Source organism: Microtus ochrogaster, chromosome 5 (genome assembly GCF_000317375.1).
Source record: "Microtus ochrogaster isolate Prairie Vole_2 chromosome 5, MicOch1.0, whole genome shotgun sequence".
Classification (NCBI taxonomy): Eukaryota; Metazoa; Chordata; class Mammalia; order Rodentia; family Cricetidae; genus Microtus; species Microtus ochrogaster.
The window spans coordinates 75,566,403-75,579,211 of NC_022012.1; the positions used below are offsets into that span (position 1 = coordinate 75,566,403).

General features: G+C 40.1%; 1 protein-coding gene across 1 annotated transcript in view; it reads left to right on the forward strand.

Annotated features, from left to right (window-relative positions):
- The window catches only part of Zwilch (zwilch kinetochore protein), a 41,648-nt gene that overhangs the window by 24,320 nt on the left and 4,519 nt on the right, over positions 1 to 12,809 (forward strand). Inside the window, exons 11-15 of the mRNA XM_005348187.3 lie at positions 1,111 to 1,267; positions 1,901 to 1,929; positions 4,662 to 4,798; positions 7,510 to 7,605; positions 10,969 to 11,081. Of these exons, the coding sequence (XP_005348244.1) occupies positions 1,111 to 1,267; positions 1,901 to 1,929; positions 4,662 to 4,798; positions 7,510 to 7,605; positions 10,969 to 11,081 (532 nt within the window). The remainder of the gene's footprint in view (positions 1 to 1,110; positions 1,268 to 1,900; positions 1,930 to 4,661; positions 4,799 to 7,509; positions 7,606 to 10,968; positions 11,082 to 12,809) is intronic.

Here is a 12,809-nt window from a genome sequence, read left to right on the forward strand (position 1 = left end):
GTAGACCAGGCTGGTCTCGAACTCACAGAGATCCGCCTGCCTCTGCCTCCCGAGTGCTGGGATTAAAGGCGTGCGCCACCATCGCCCGGCGAAAGCTAGTTTTTAAAAAGAGCAAATGAAGAAGATTAAGAGAAACTGAAGCAGAGGTACTAGAAAGTAGCAGCAAGGTGACATTTTATTTATTTTGAAACTTATTTTTTAACATTTGATTCCTAAGTTAAGTCTGAATTGATAGCTATTTCTAATTTGTAAATTATTATGTTGGCTGTCACATCTGAAAAGTAACTTTGTCATATGTGTAGACCTTGAGGAGCAGAGTTCACACTCCTTCAATCTGCTTGCATTGTGAGTGAAGTGGAGAACTTTAGTAAAGTTGCCCAGTGGTTCCGAAGTCAACAGGCGGAATCTTACTTGTAAAGCTTCAAAGAACCAACTCTGTTTTCTCTTTGGTAAAATTAAGCTTATCGCTTTAGACCTTTCTTAGTTGCTTTGGATTTTCAACACACAAGTGAAGTAGGAATAGCTTTACTTTTTCTTCTTGGTTTTTGAAAAATTAGGGTATCGCCAGGCAGTGGTGGCACACACTTTTAATCCCAGCACTCAGCAGCCAAAGACAGGTTGATCTCTGTGAGTTCAAGACCAGCCTGGCCTACAGAGTGAGTTCCAGGACAGACTCCAAAGCTCATAAAGAAACTCTGTCTCAAAAACAAACAAACAAACAAAATGAAACAAAAAACAAAACAAAAAAACCCACAAAAAAAATTAGGGTATCAAACTGACTGCCTAGCTGAGGATGGCTGATCTTGAACTTCTGTACATCTGCCTCTACCTTCTGAGTGCTGGGCTTACAGATGTGTGCTGCCACTCCTGTTTGTAAGGTCCAGCACGCAGAGCTTTGGGCATGCTAGGCAAGGGCTCGAAAGCCACATCTCCAGCCAGGAGTGGCATCTTGGTAGCTCACGTTGATTTGGGGGCATTAATTAAAATAATTTATAGTGTTAGGAGACTGAAAATGTAAAATTATAATTTTGAACTCCTAATCTTTTGCTTATTACATTTGTTTATACTTAAATTTAAGATTTATAAACTTTTTTTTTTTTTTATTTCTAGCTGCACAGTGGGAGTAACAGCTTACTAAGTAAGCTCATTCATCAATCTTACCATGGAGCCATGGACAGCGTCCCTCTCTCTGGAACTACCCCACTTCAAATGCTCTTGGAAATTGGATTGGATAAACTAAAGAAAGATTATATCAGCTTTTTTGTCAGTGAGTCCTTTTAAAACTTGAAGTTTTAAAAACTTGAAGTCCTTAAAAACTTGAAGACCTGTCAGTTGCCACATATAAATACTCATAGATTTTTACCTTCCTACTCATTGTAAGTCTTTGGCTGTGAGACAAGTATTTTCTTTCTCTGAGCCTTTTTCCCACTTGATAAATATAATAAGTTAAAGAGAGCTATAGTGTTCGGGTTTTTTTGTTTAGATATTAGTTGTTTTTTAATGTCGCGTGGCTGGGCCCCTGTGCCACGGTGTGCATGTGGAAGTGGGAAGACATCTTTCTGGAGTCAGTTCTTCCTTCCACCGTGTGGATCCCAGGATCTAGCTCACGTTGGCAGGTTGGGTGACAGGTACCTTTACCTACTGAGCCATCTTGTTGTCCCTAGTTAAAAGATTTTTTTCACTACTTAACACTTGATACTTTATTTATTAGGGGCAAGCTATGATCAGTTTTAAAATATTAGTATGTATTTATAATATAATTAAGGAACTATTTAACTTGATTGTATCTTTAATGTATGAACTATGAAAATTTTTCTTAGGTTCCTTTTTTTAATTTTTAAAATTTTGTTGCAAAATTTTTAAAGCTTATTTGCATGTATGGGTTTTTTTTTTTTAATAGGTCAGGAACTTGCATCTTTGAATCATTTGGTAAGTTTCTTTCTTTTATATAGTCATTCTGCACACAGTTGGTAAGTGTCTATAGTGTGCTAGCCTCTGTTCCAGATCCTTGGAGGTATCAGTGAGCCAACTTATGCCAGTTACTACTATTTATAAAGTAAATTTAAAAGTAGCTTGTTCCACCAGGCGGTGGTGGCGCACGCCTTTAATCCCAGCACTCGGTCGGGAGGCAGAGGTAGGCGGATCTCTGGGAGTTTGTAGCCTGGTCTACAAGAGCTAGTTCCGGGACAGGCACCAAAAGCTACAGAGAAACCCAGTCTCGAAAAACCAAAAAAAAAAAAAAAAAAGTAGCTTGTTCCATGTCATTCTTTCCTTTTCTCTTTGTATTTATGCAACTGATACATAGTTTTTATTTAGTCAAAGCCAATGTTCTACCAAAACTTTTTTTTTTTTTTTTTTTTTTGGTTTTTCGAGACAGGGTTTCTCTGTAGCTTTGGAGCCTGTCCTGGCACTAGCTCTTGTAGACCAGGCTGGCCTCGAACTCACAGAGATCCACCGGCCTCTACCAAAACTTTTATCTAGAATGTTTAGAAAAACCATTAGACCTGTGGTGGAATATTTATTTTATATCCTTTTGACTCATTTGTGTTATATTTTAAGGCTTATTTGCTAAAGAGGTATGGACAATTCCAGCTGGGCACACAGCTTTAATCCCAGCCTATGGAGACAGAGGCAAGTGGATCTCTGAGTGTGTGGCCAGCCTGGTCTACAAAGAGAGTTCCAGGATAGCCAGGATTATATAGAGAAACCCTGTCTCAACAAACAAAACAAAACAAAATTATGACATTCTTTAGTGAGTTGGCTCATCTCCTGTGCCTCTCAGTCTTCTAAAAGGCTACTCTGGGCAGGTTTTTATAAGGACCAGGTGATAATCCTCCTTTGATTAACAAATAATCTATTAGTGACCTAGTTATGTGAATAAACCTCTAGTAGGTTGGGCGCCAATTTGTTGTAAGGAGTCTGGTTATTCATTTCCGGCTGCTCAGCCCCGAAATAACCACACAGAAACTATATTAATTAAATCACTGTTTAGCCTATTAGCTCTAGCTTCTTATTGGCTATCTCTTACATTTTTTTTTTCAAAATAAGATTTATTTATTCGTGCAGTTTTCTGCCTGCATGTATGCCCACATGCCAGAAGAGGGCACCAGATCTCATTACAGATGATTGTGAGCCACCATGTGGTTGCTGGGAATTGAACTCAGGACCTCTGGACGAGCAACCAGTGCTTCTAACCACTGAACCATCTCTCTAGCCCTATCTCTTACATCTTAATTTAACCCATTTCTATTAATCTGTGTATCGCCACGTGGCTGTGGCTTACCAGCAAGTTTCCATCTGGTATCTGTTTCTGGCAGGGCTATATGGCTTCTCCTGATACTACCTTCTTTCTCCCAGCATTCAATTTAGTTTTCTCTGCCTAACTCTATTCTGCCCTGCCAGGCACAAGACAAATTTTTTATTAACCAAAGGTAGTCACAGCATACAGAGGGGATTTCCACATCACCTCCCCTTTTCTGTTTAAATAAAAAGGAAGGTTTTAACTTTAACATAATAAAATTACTTATAACAAAACAGGTATCAAACAAGAATTACAGTTACAATATTTCTATTTATTTTTTATTGTAACAAAAACTATAACTTTCTTCAACTCCATCAAAGACTGCAGAAGGATATAATATTATCAGTCGGTAGATCATGACACTCTTAATCTCAGGGTCAAGGATTTGGGCCCCACATTGGGTATCAATTTGTTATAAGGAGGCTGCTTGTTTGTATCTGGGTGCTCAGCCCTGAAATAACCACACAGAAACTATGTTAATTAAATCCCACATCATAAAACCACATCATGTCTGCTAGTTGTAGGTTTGTTCAAGGGGACAGAATTGTAGAAACTGCACACTTCAAGAGCCTAGTCTTGAAGGTTATTGTCAAAGTCTGTTTATCATTCCCACTATGGGTTATTAGGTTTGGTCTCAGAAGTAGGACTGGAAAGAGGAACATTTGATAACACTAGTTTAGCTTGACAAATTTCTTCTCCAAAAGCTCTGCTGGTGTACGAGTAATGTGTACTAGGGAAAGATTGTCAAACACTTTGTTAGTTTCTCAACCTTGGGTTCACCAGGTATAGAGAGATTTAGAGTGGTCTTTCAGATTAGACAGTCCTTCATGCCGTCTGCAGTAATGAGTAGTGTTGGCTGCCCACTTGTGCCTCCTTAATGACACAGCCCTGGGATTAGCTTGTCTGGGAGACTGTGTACCACTGTTTGCCTGTGGCATTCTTTTTTGTTGTTGTTGTTTTGTTTTTGTTTCTTTGAAACTGGGTTTCTCTGTGTAGCTTTGGAGCCTGTCCTGGAACTCACTCTGTAGACCAAGCTGGGCTCAGAACTCACAGAGATCCGCCCGCTTCTGCCTCCCGAGTACTGGCATTAAAGGTGTACACCACCACCGCCCGGTGTAAAGACCTGAGTTTAAAAGGTAGTTGTGAAAGATGGTGAATTCTGTGTCATTACCTCTCCCTTCTATTCCTCTTCTTTTTTTTTCTTTTTTTTTTTTTTTTTTTTTTTTTTTTTTTTTTTTTTACCTCTCCCTTCTAATCCTAGTATTAAGCATATACATTTAGAGGTAGAGGGAATGGCCATTTTTTCCTCAGAGGCTCTGCCTAGTCTTTGCCTCCTCACTCTCTATTTCATTCTTTCCAGGAATACTTCATTTCTCCATCAGTAGCTACACAAGAACAGATTTATCGTGTTCAGAAACTCCACCATATTCTAGAAATTCTAGTCATCTGCATGCTTTTCATTAAACCTCAGCATGAGCTTCTCTTTTCTTTAACACAGTAAGTATTTTTTTTTTCATTTTGCTTTGAGTCTTGTCTCATTTATAGTCCATGATGACCTCAAACTAAACGTAATCCTTCTGCCTCAGTTTCCCAAGTGCTGGAATAACAGGTGCTAGCCACCACAACAGCTTACAGTAAGTATTGCTCTACTGTTTACTTATTTAGTATCTGTCCTAAATATCTTCTTCTAAAAAGTACAGTTGAAAGTAGGCACAGAGCTGGAGAGATAGCTCTGCAATTAAGAGTTAAGAGTACTGGCTGCTCTTGCAGAGGACCAGGTTCTGTTCCCAGCACCCACATGGAAGCTCACAAACCAAAACCGTCTCTAGCTCCAGTTCTAGGGTATCCGACACCCTCTTCTGGCCTCCTTAGACTCCTGCTTAATTGTGTTATGATACACATATATACACGCAGGCACAAATATATACACATAAAATAAGTCTGGGTTTTTGTTTGTTTGTTTTTAAGTATTTGCAATTTTTATTGCTAGTTAGACTAGAACCTATTTGCCTAGTCTTTACTTTAGTGTGGCTTTAGGTCAATATTATTTGATTGAAAGGCTTTGGATTGAAAAATAATCAGATTTGACCTTTTCTCATGCCTGGCTTCTTTAGGAAGTTTTCTCTCAGTGAATCATGTTTTTTTCTGAAAAAGTGTATACTAACTCAATTGACTGCTGAAGGATTAAATGGTGTATCCTATATATGGCACCTGATACATAATAGGCCCTTAGTAAATAGTATTCTAATTTTAAAAACTGAGTTTTAGCCAGGCGGTGGTGGCACACACCTTTAATCCCAGCACTTGGGAGGCAGAGGCAGGCAGATCTCTGTGAGTTCGAGGCCAGCGCAGTCTACGGAGCGAGTGCTGGGACAGCCAAGGCTATGCAAAGAAACCCTGTCTCAAAACAAAACAACAAAAAAACAGTTCTATACTCCTGTAAATCTAGATCAGATTAAGCACTACTAATTGGGGAATCCACAGACATGTCAGTAGCATGACTGTGCTTAGAGCTGATCAGTTTGACTACAGGCAGTTTAGAACAATCCTAGTACTGTGAAAGTACTTTGTTTTTGCTTTTTGTTTTTTAAGACAGGGTTTCTCTGTTTAACAGCCCTAGCTGTCCTGGAACTCACTTTGTAGACCAGGCTGGCCTCAAACTCCCAGAGATCCACCTGTCTCTGCCTCGCAAGTGCTGGGATTAAAGGCATGTACCACCACCGCCACATGGCTACTTATTTTTCTAAAAAATTTTTGACTGAGTATGATGACACATGCTTTTAATCCCAGCATTTAGGAGGCAGAGGCAGCTGATCTCTTGAGTTCTATGTTCTACCTGCATAGGCAAGTTCAAGACCAGGCAGGGCTACATAGTGAGACCCTGTCTCAAAAGAAAAAAAAATTATATTTATTTAGTGTGCATGCATATGCATGCCAACACGTATATGTGGCAGTTATAAGAACAATTTATAGGACTGTTCTCTCCTACTATGTGAGTAGAGTGAGCACAGGTTGTAAGATTTGCAGCAAGCACCTTTACCAGTGGAATCATTTCACTGTTCCCCACTGCCCGTTTCTTCTTTCTGAGGAAAGGTCTCCCCAGAACCTGAGGTTTGCATTTTCTCAAATAGGTGAAATCCAGCAAACCCCAGCAATCCTCCTCCCTCTGCCTCTTAGCTGAGTTAGCACTGCAGACATGTGTGGGATGTTTAGCTTGTTGCATGGGTTCTGGGATCTGAATTCTGGTCCTTGTGACTTCATAGCAAATCTTTTTAACTCCCCCTCCCCCTTTTAACTCTTAAGCCATCTTTCCAAATCATATTTTCCAAATTTAGAATTTGCATCAGTTGTAAAGATATAAAGAAGAAAGTTTAAAATCATTATTGCTTATTCAATCTAAAAGGTTTTCCCCCTGGAAGCATCATTCCTATAGATCTGCTGGAGATGCAGCACAGTGGTAGAGCATTTGCCTAGCGTGCATGAGGCCTGGGGTTCATTACCTAGCACTAAAGAAAGGCGGGGGTGGGAAGAGAGGGTGGGAGAAATGAAAAAGGAAAGATCAGTAGTATCAATGAATTAGTTTAATTCCCTGGATTCTTGACAGGAGAGATGGTTCAGCAGATAAAGATACTTGGTGCTAAGTCTGAGGATCCAAGTTCAGGCCCAGGAACCCACATAGTAGAAGGAGAAAACCAACACCTCAGAGTTGTTCTCAGATCTCTCTACATATCTACTTTGAGGTGGTAACACACACATACACAAACACACACACAAGAAATAAATTTAATTGTTAAACTCCCGGGATTCTGAAAGCCATGGAGTCTATATTTGTCTCTTCTAATTTTTTTATCTTTCAGATACTTCCTACTTAAGTCTGTATTTTTGCTCAGCTGGGAATTGAACCTAGAGCCTTGCCTATGAAAGGCAAGAAGCTCTAGCTACATTCTTAGACTAATGTGTTTTTAGTATAAGAAATCTGCATACTGTAATTTTTGTTTTTAAGTGAATGGGATTTCCTTGGACAGAAAGAAAACATCATCCAAGTTTCGTTGGCATGGTGGGGGTTGTTTGTTACTATTATGCTCTGAATTCATTCCTTCTGTTGGTTTCCTGCTTAGTGGTACTCAGTAAAATGTTTTTCTAGACTATAAGGCCTTTATATTTTCTGATGGCTCTTATTCCTAAAAGAGATTGTTTTATCTTTCTAGATCCTGCATAAAATACTACAAACAAAATCCTCTGGATGAGCAACACATTTTTCAGTTGCCAGTCAGACCAGCTGCTGTAAAGAATCTGTATCAAAGGTGAGAAACTTAATAGTTACGTTGTGCCTTATGGGCAATTTGATGCCCATTTTCTATAGGACTTCATGACCCAGCACGGCTTAACTTCTGAACCTTAATCATTGTCCCACTCGTTCATGACTTTCCCTATTTCTTCTCCCAAACTTGGTGTCACTTAAGACTTTTGAGCCTCTAGTCTTTGTTCTGTCAATTTACAGTTCTGTCACAAAATCAAGGGAGAAATAATAGCCAGGAAGAAATGATAGGATAAGAGAAAATGATGGAGATAAATAGGGGTGGCAAGGCCAAGGATGTGACTGTGAGAGGGAGAGAATTGTTGTTTCCATTCACTCTGACACACTGCAAATGCTTACCTCCCTGGCTTGTCCTTCCTCATGTCTGCTTCTTGAAGCTTCTGTCATACTAAAAGTATGCACCATCATGCCCAGTGACTGGTTGATTTTGAAATGGGGTCTTACTATTTTGCCTAGGCTAGCTTTAACTTTGTGATCTTACTTCAGCTCCCAAAGGATTATTGCCATGCCATGTAACCATTATGGCCAGTTACATTACACTATGACCCCTTAATTTGTCTAATTAAATGGACATGTTATAGAAAGAATGTATTTGACTGAGTGTGGTGGCACATGCCTTTAATTCAAGCAGGTGTGTCTTATGAGTTCCGAGACCAGCCTGGTCTACGTAGCAAATTCTACGCTAGACAGAACTACAAATTGAGACACTGCCTCCAAAAGGGGGAAAGAAAGCTTACTTGGTAAAAGTCGCTAAGCATTATGACCTGAGTTCAACTCTTGGAACTCACATGATTAAAAGAAAACTGACCTCCCCAAGTAGTCCTTTGACATCCACATGTATACTCTGGCATGCCTATCATGGCCTACACAACACATTCCTGGACACTCACACACATATGATGGATGGATGGATGGATGGATGGATGGATGGATGGATGGATGGATGGATGGATGGATAGATAGATAGATAGATAGATAGATAGATAGATAGATAGATAGATAGATAGATAGATGAATAAATGTTTAAAAGGGTTTGGAAGGTTTTAAAGGTTTGGAAGATGGCTCTCTTGGTAAGAAAATCACTCACTGCACAACCCTTGATGACTTGAGTTTTTTGCTGTCCAGGACTCATGTAAAAAGCAATTGTAAGCCGGGTGGTGGTGGTGCACGCCTTTAATCCCAGCACTCGGGACGCAGAGGCAGGCGGATCTCTGTGAGTTCGAGGCCAGCCTGGTCTAGAAGAGCTAGTTCCAGGACAGGGACCAAAAAAGCTACAGAGAAACCCTGTCTCGAAAATAAAAAAAAAAAAAAGCAATTGTAGTGACTTGCATTATGTAATTCCAGCTGTGACTAAATGGGAGACAGAGACAGGAGAAGCCACTAGGACCCCCAATACTCTTCAGTGTACAGCAGAAGTAATGAGAACTCTGCTTCAAAAACAGAAAACTGATTCTCTGAGAGTTGTCCTCTGACCTGTACATGTGCTGTGGAACATGCCTGTCTGCACTCATATACTAAATAAACCTTTAAAAGTTTAAAAAAATACGTATTTATTTATTTATTGGGTTTTTTGAGACAGAGTTTCTCTGTGTAGCCTTGGCTATCCTGGAACTCACTTTGTAGACCAGGCTGGCCTCGAATTCACAGAGATCTGCCTGCTTCTGCCTTCTGAGTGCTGGGATTAAAAATATGCACCACTACTACCCAGCTAAAATATGTATAGCTACACAGTGGTGGCACACACCTTTAATCCCGCACTCAGGAGACAGAGGCAGGTAGATCTCTGTGAGTTTGAGGGTCTACAGAGCAAGTTCCAGCAACCCTGTCTCAAAAAAAACAAAACAAAAATGTATTTACTATTATTATTATTGTGTGTGTGTGTGTGTGTGTGTGTGTACTATATATAGGAGAGTACATGCCGTGACATGTATATGGAGGTCAGAGGGTAGCTTTGTAGGGTCCATTCTTCCACTTTTCATATGCATTCTGGGAATCAGACTCAGGTTGCCAGCCTTCCATCATCTGGCAGCAAGAACCTTTGCTCACTGAGCCATCTTGATGGCCCCAAAGGAATATTTATGTATTTATTTTGCTTGCTTGCTTGTATATATGTAGTTGGGTGCTTGTAAGCTAAGGCACACATGTGGAAGTCAGAGGACAACTCACAGGAGTCAGTTCTCCCCTTTCATCATGAAACTCAAGTTATCAGGCCTCTCCCTCTGAACCATCTTTCCTGCCATGATAATCAGTTTTTAATTTAGTTAGTTAATTAAATTTTTAAAAATTCTACCTTCTTTTGTAATGCTCTTTCCTCCTCATGTGTTTGATTTTCAAATGACCATTGTTAATCACCTAATGCCCAAGTCAGAAACCTAGGACCCACCCTCTGTTCACTCTCATTCTTCACCTTGTCTTTTAAATAGTTACCAGTCTCGACTATCTCCCCACATACGGGTGTGTGTGTGTGTGTGTGTGTGTGTGTGTGTGTGTGTGTGTGTGTGTGTGTGTGTGTGTGTGTGTGTTGTGTTTATTGGTGTCTTGCCTGCATCAGAAGCCCTGGAGCTGGAGTTAGAGACACGTGAACTGCTGTGTGGGTGTTGGGAATTGAGCCCCGGGTTTCCTGGAAGGACAGCCAGTGCTCTTAACTGCTGAGCCGTCTCTCCAGCCCCGTCTATTATTGCTTTTTTAAAGATTTGTTGCCGGGCGGTGGTGGCGCACGCCTTTAATCCCAGCACTCGGGAGGCAGAGGCAGGCGGATCTCTGTGAGTTCGAGACCAGCCTGGTCTACAAGAGCTAGTTCCAGGACAGGCTCCAAAACCACAGAGAAACCCTGTCTCGAAAAACCAAAAAAAAAAAAAAACAAATAAAGATTTGTTTCTCTGCTTGTAAGTGGTGGTGCACTTTAATCCCAGCACTAGAGAGGCAGAGACAGGCAGATCTCTGAGTTCGACGCCAGCTTGGTCTACAGATCAATTTCTAGGATGGCCAGAGCTACATAGAGAAACCCTGTGTTGAAAAACAACAACACCAAAAATGTTTTTACCTTTTTACCTGAAATGTGCGTATGTTCTTGTCTCTGCCCCTCCCTTGACTGTACTTCTCCAAGGTACATATTGTTTCCTATTTATATCCCTCCTCAGTACTTGTCACATAAGGATTTCACTAAGTGGCTAGAAGGAAAGAATGTAATAGCTGTTGGTTGGTCACTGGGAGTTTATTTATTTTTTAATTTCTTTTTTTTATTTCTTTTTAATTAAAAATTTCCACGTCCTTCCTCCCATTTCCCTCCCCCTCTTTCTATCCTCCTCCCCCTTATTTTTTAATTTCTTTTGATTTTTTTTTTCTTTAGTGAGAAGCCCCAGAAATGGAGAGTGGAAATAAGCAGTAATCAGAAGAAGGTGAAAACAGTGTGGCAACTGAGTGACAGCTCTCCTGTAGATCATTCCAGTTTTCATAAGCCTGGTAAAGATGACTTGTAGTAAATTAAATCTTTCTGGGAGGAATCATTGTTACAGGTCTTTTCCTGAACCTAGGTATAAAACATTAAAGGATCCCAGCACTCAGGAGGCAGAGGCAGGTGGATCTCTGTAAATTTGAGGCCAGCCTAGTCTAGCTCTAAAACTACAGCGGAACCCTGTCTTGAAAAAAAAAAAAGTTAAAGGAAAATCTGGCTTTGTACGAGTGTAAGTATAATAATCACTAGCAAGTACTTTTTTCTTACTGTTCTGAATAAATGAGCCTTTAATGAATAAGGGCAAGAAGTAGGGACACAGGTGTAGAGGTCAGTGATAAGATGGAAATGTTAGTTCACACTTCACACTGTAACCATGGTGATACTTCTTCCCTAGTGTATTCTCTGCAGCTAGATAAAAGTTGCCATTTATGGCATTCTGTCAAAGATTGCCCATGTTAGTCTCTTAGCTCTTTGTGTTATTAGCTGGCCTTCTGGATTTTTTCAGTAACCACCTTAAAACCCTTGTCTTCATGCAAACTGAGTGTGGTGTTATCTCACATGTGGGCCTTAAGTAGTCACATTCAAATATTAAACGTTTATCTGAGAATAAATCTGACAGTTTTCAGACAGAATAGAAGTTTCAGATTCCTTAATTAGCCACAGGTAGGAATGTAGTTTACTGATTGATACTGTCTTAGTTTCTTTATTTTGCTATGATAAAATACCTAAAAAAGCAACTTAAGGAGCCTGACAGTGGTGGCACACCCTTTTAATCCCAGCACTCAGGAGGCAGAGGCAGGTGGATCTCTGTGAGTTCCAGGACAGTCAGGGCTACATAGAGGGAGACCCTATCTTGAAAAAAAAAAAAACCAAAAAACAGAACAAAAGGGTTTATATTGGCCCACGGGTCAAGGTTCAGTGTTATCATGGTGGGGAAGTCAAGGCATCAGGAACTTAAAGCAAGCAGCCAGTTACATTGCATTCACACTCAGGAAGCAGAGAGCAGCAGTAAATACGTTCTGCTACTGAGTTCCTTTTCTCCACTTAAACATCCATGTTCCCTGCCCAAGGAACGGTCCTGTTCATAATTAAAGTGGGTTTTCCCACATCACTTAACATAATCAAGGTAATTCCTCACAGACATGCCCAGATGCCATCTACTAAGTGAGTCTAGATTCTATCGATTTGAAATTAACACTAACACTAACCAACACAGCTCTACCCCTACCTGCCCCGGTCACCATATAATCTCCACCCTACTCCTGGTAATAATTTATATCCTAGTTTCTTTTCCTATTACAATGATAAATACTCAGATAAAAGCAATTCAAGGGTCAAGGGCTTTATTTTATTTCATAGTGAAGGTACAGCCCATCATGGTAAGGAAGTGAAGGCAGCAGTAGCTGTTGATGTAAAGTCTGTAGTCAGAAGAAGAAAGCAGCAATGCATGCATGTGTGCTGGTGTCAGTTCACTTTCTCCAGTTTAAAGCAGTCCAGGGAATGGTTCTGTCCTTAGTGGGCAGGTCTTTCCACATGAGTTAACACAATCAGGATAACTCACAGTGTGCCCAGTCCTATTTCCTAGGTGATTCTAGAGTTTGTCAAATTGACAGTTAATACTATCACATATAGACAAAATGCAGAAAACTTTAAACTGAAAGAATTTTTCTGGAAATCATTAGTTAAAATCATGCTGTGTATTTTTTTTTTTTTTTTTTTTTTTTGGTTTTTCGAGA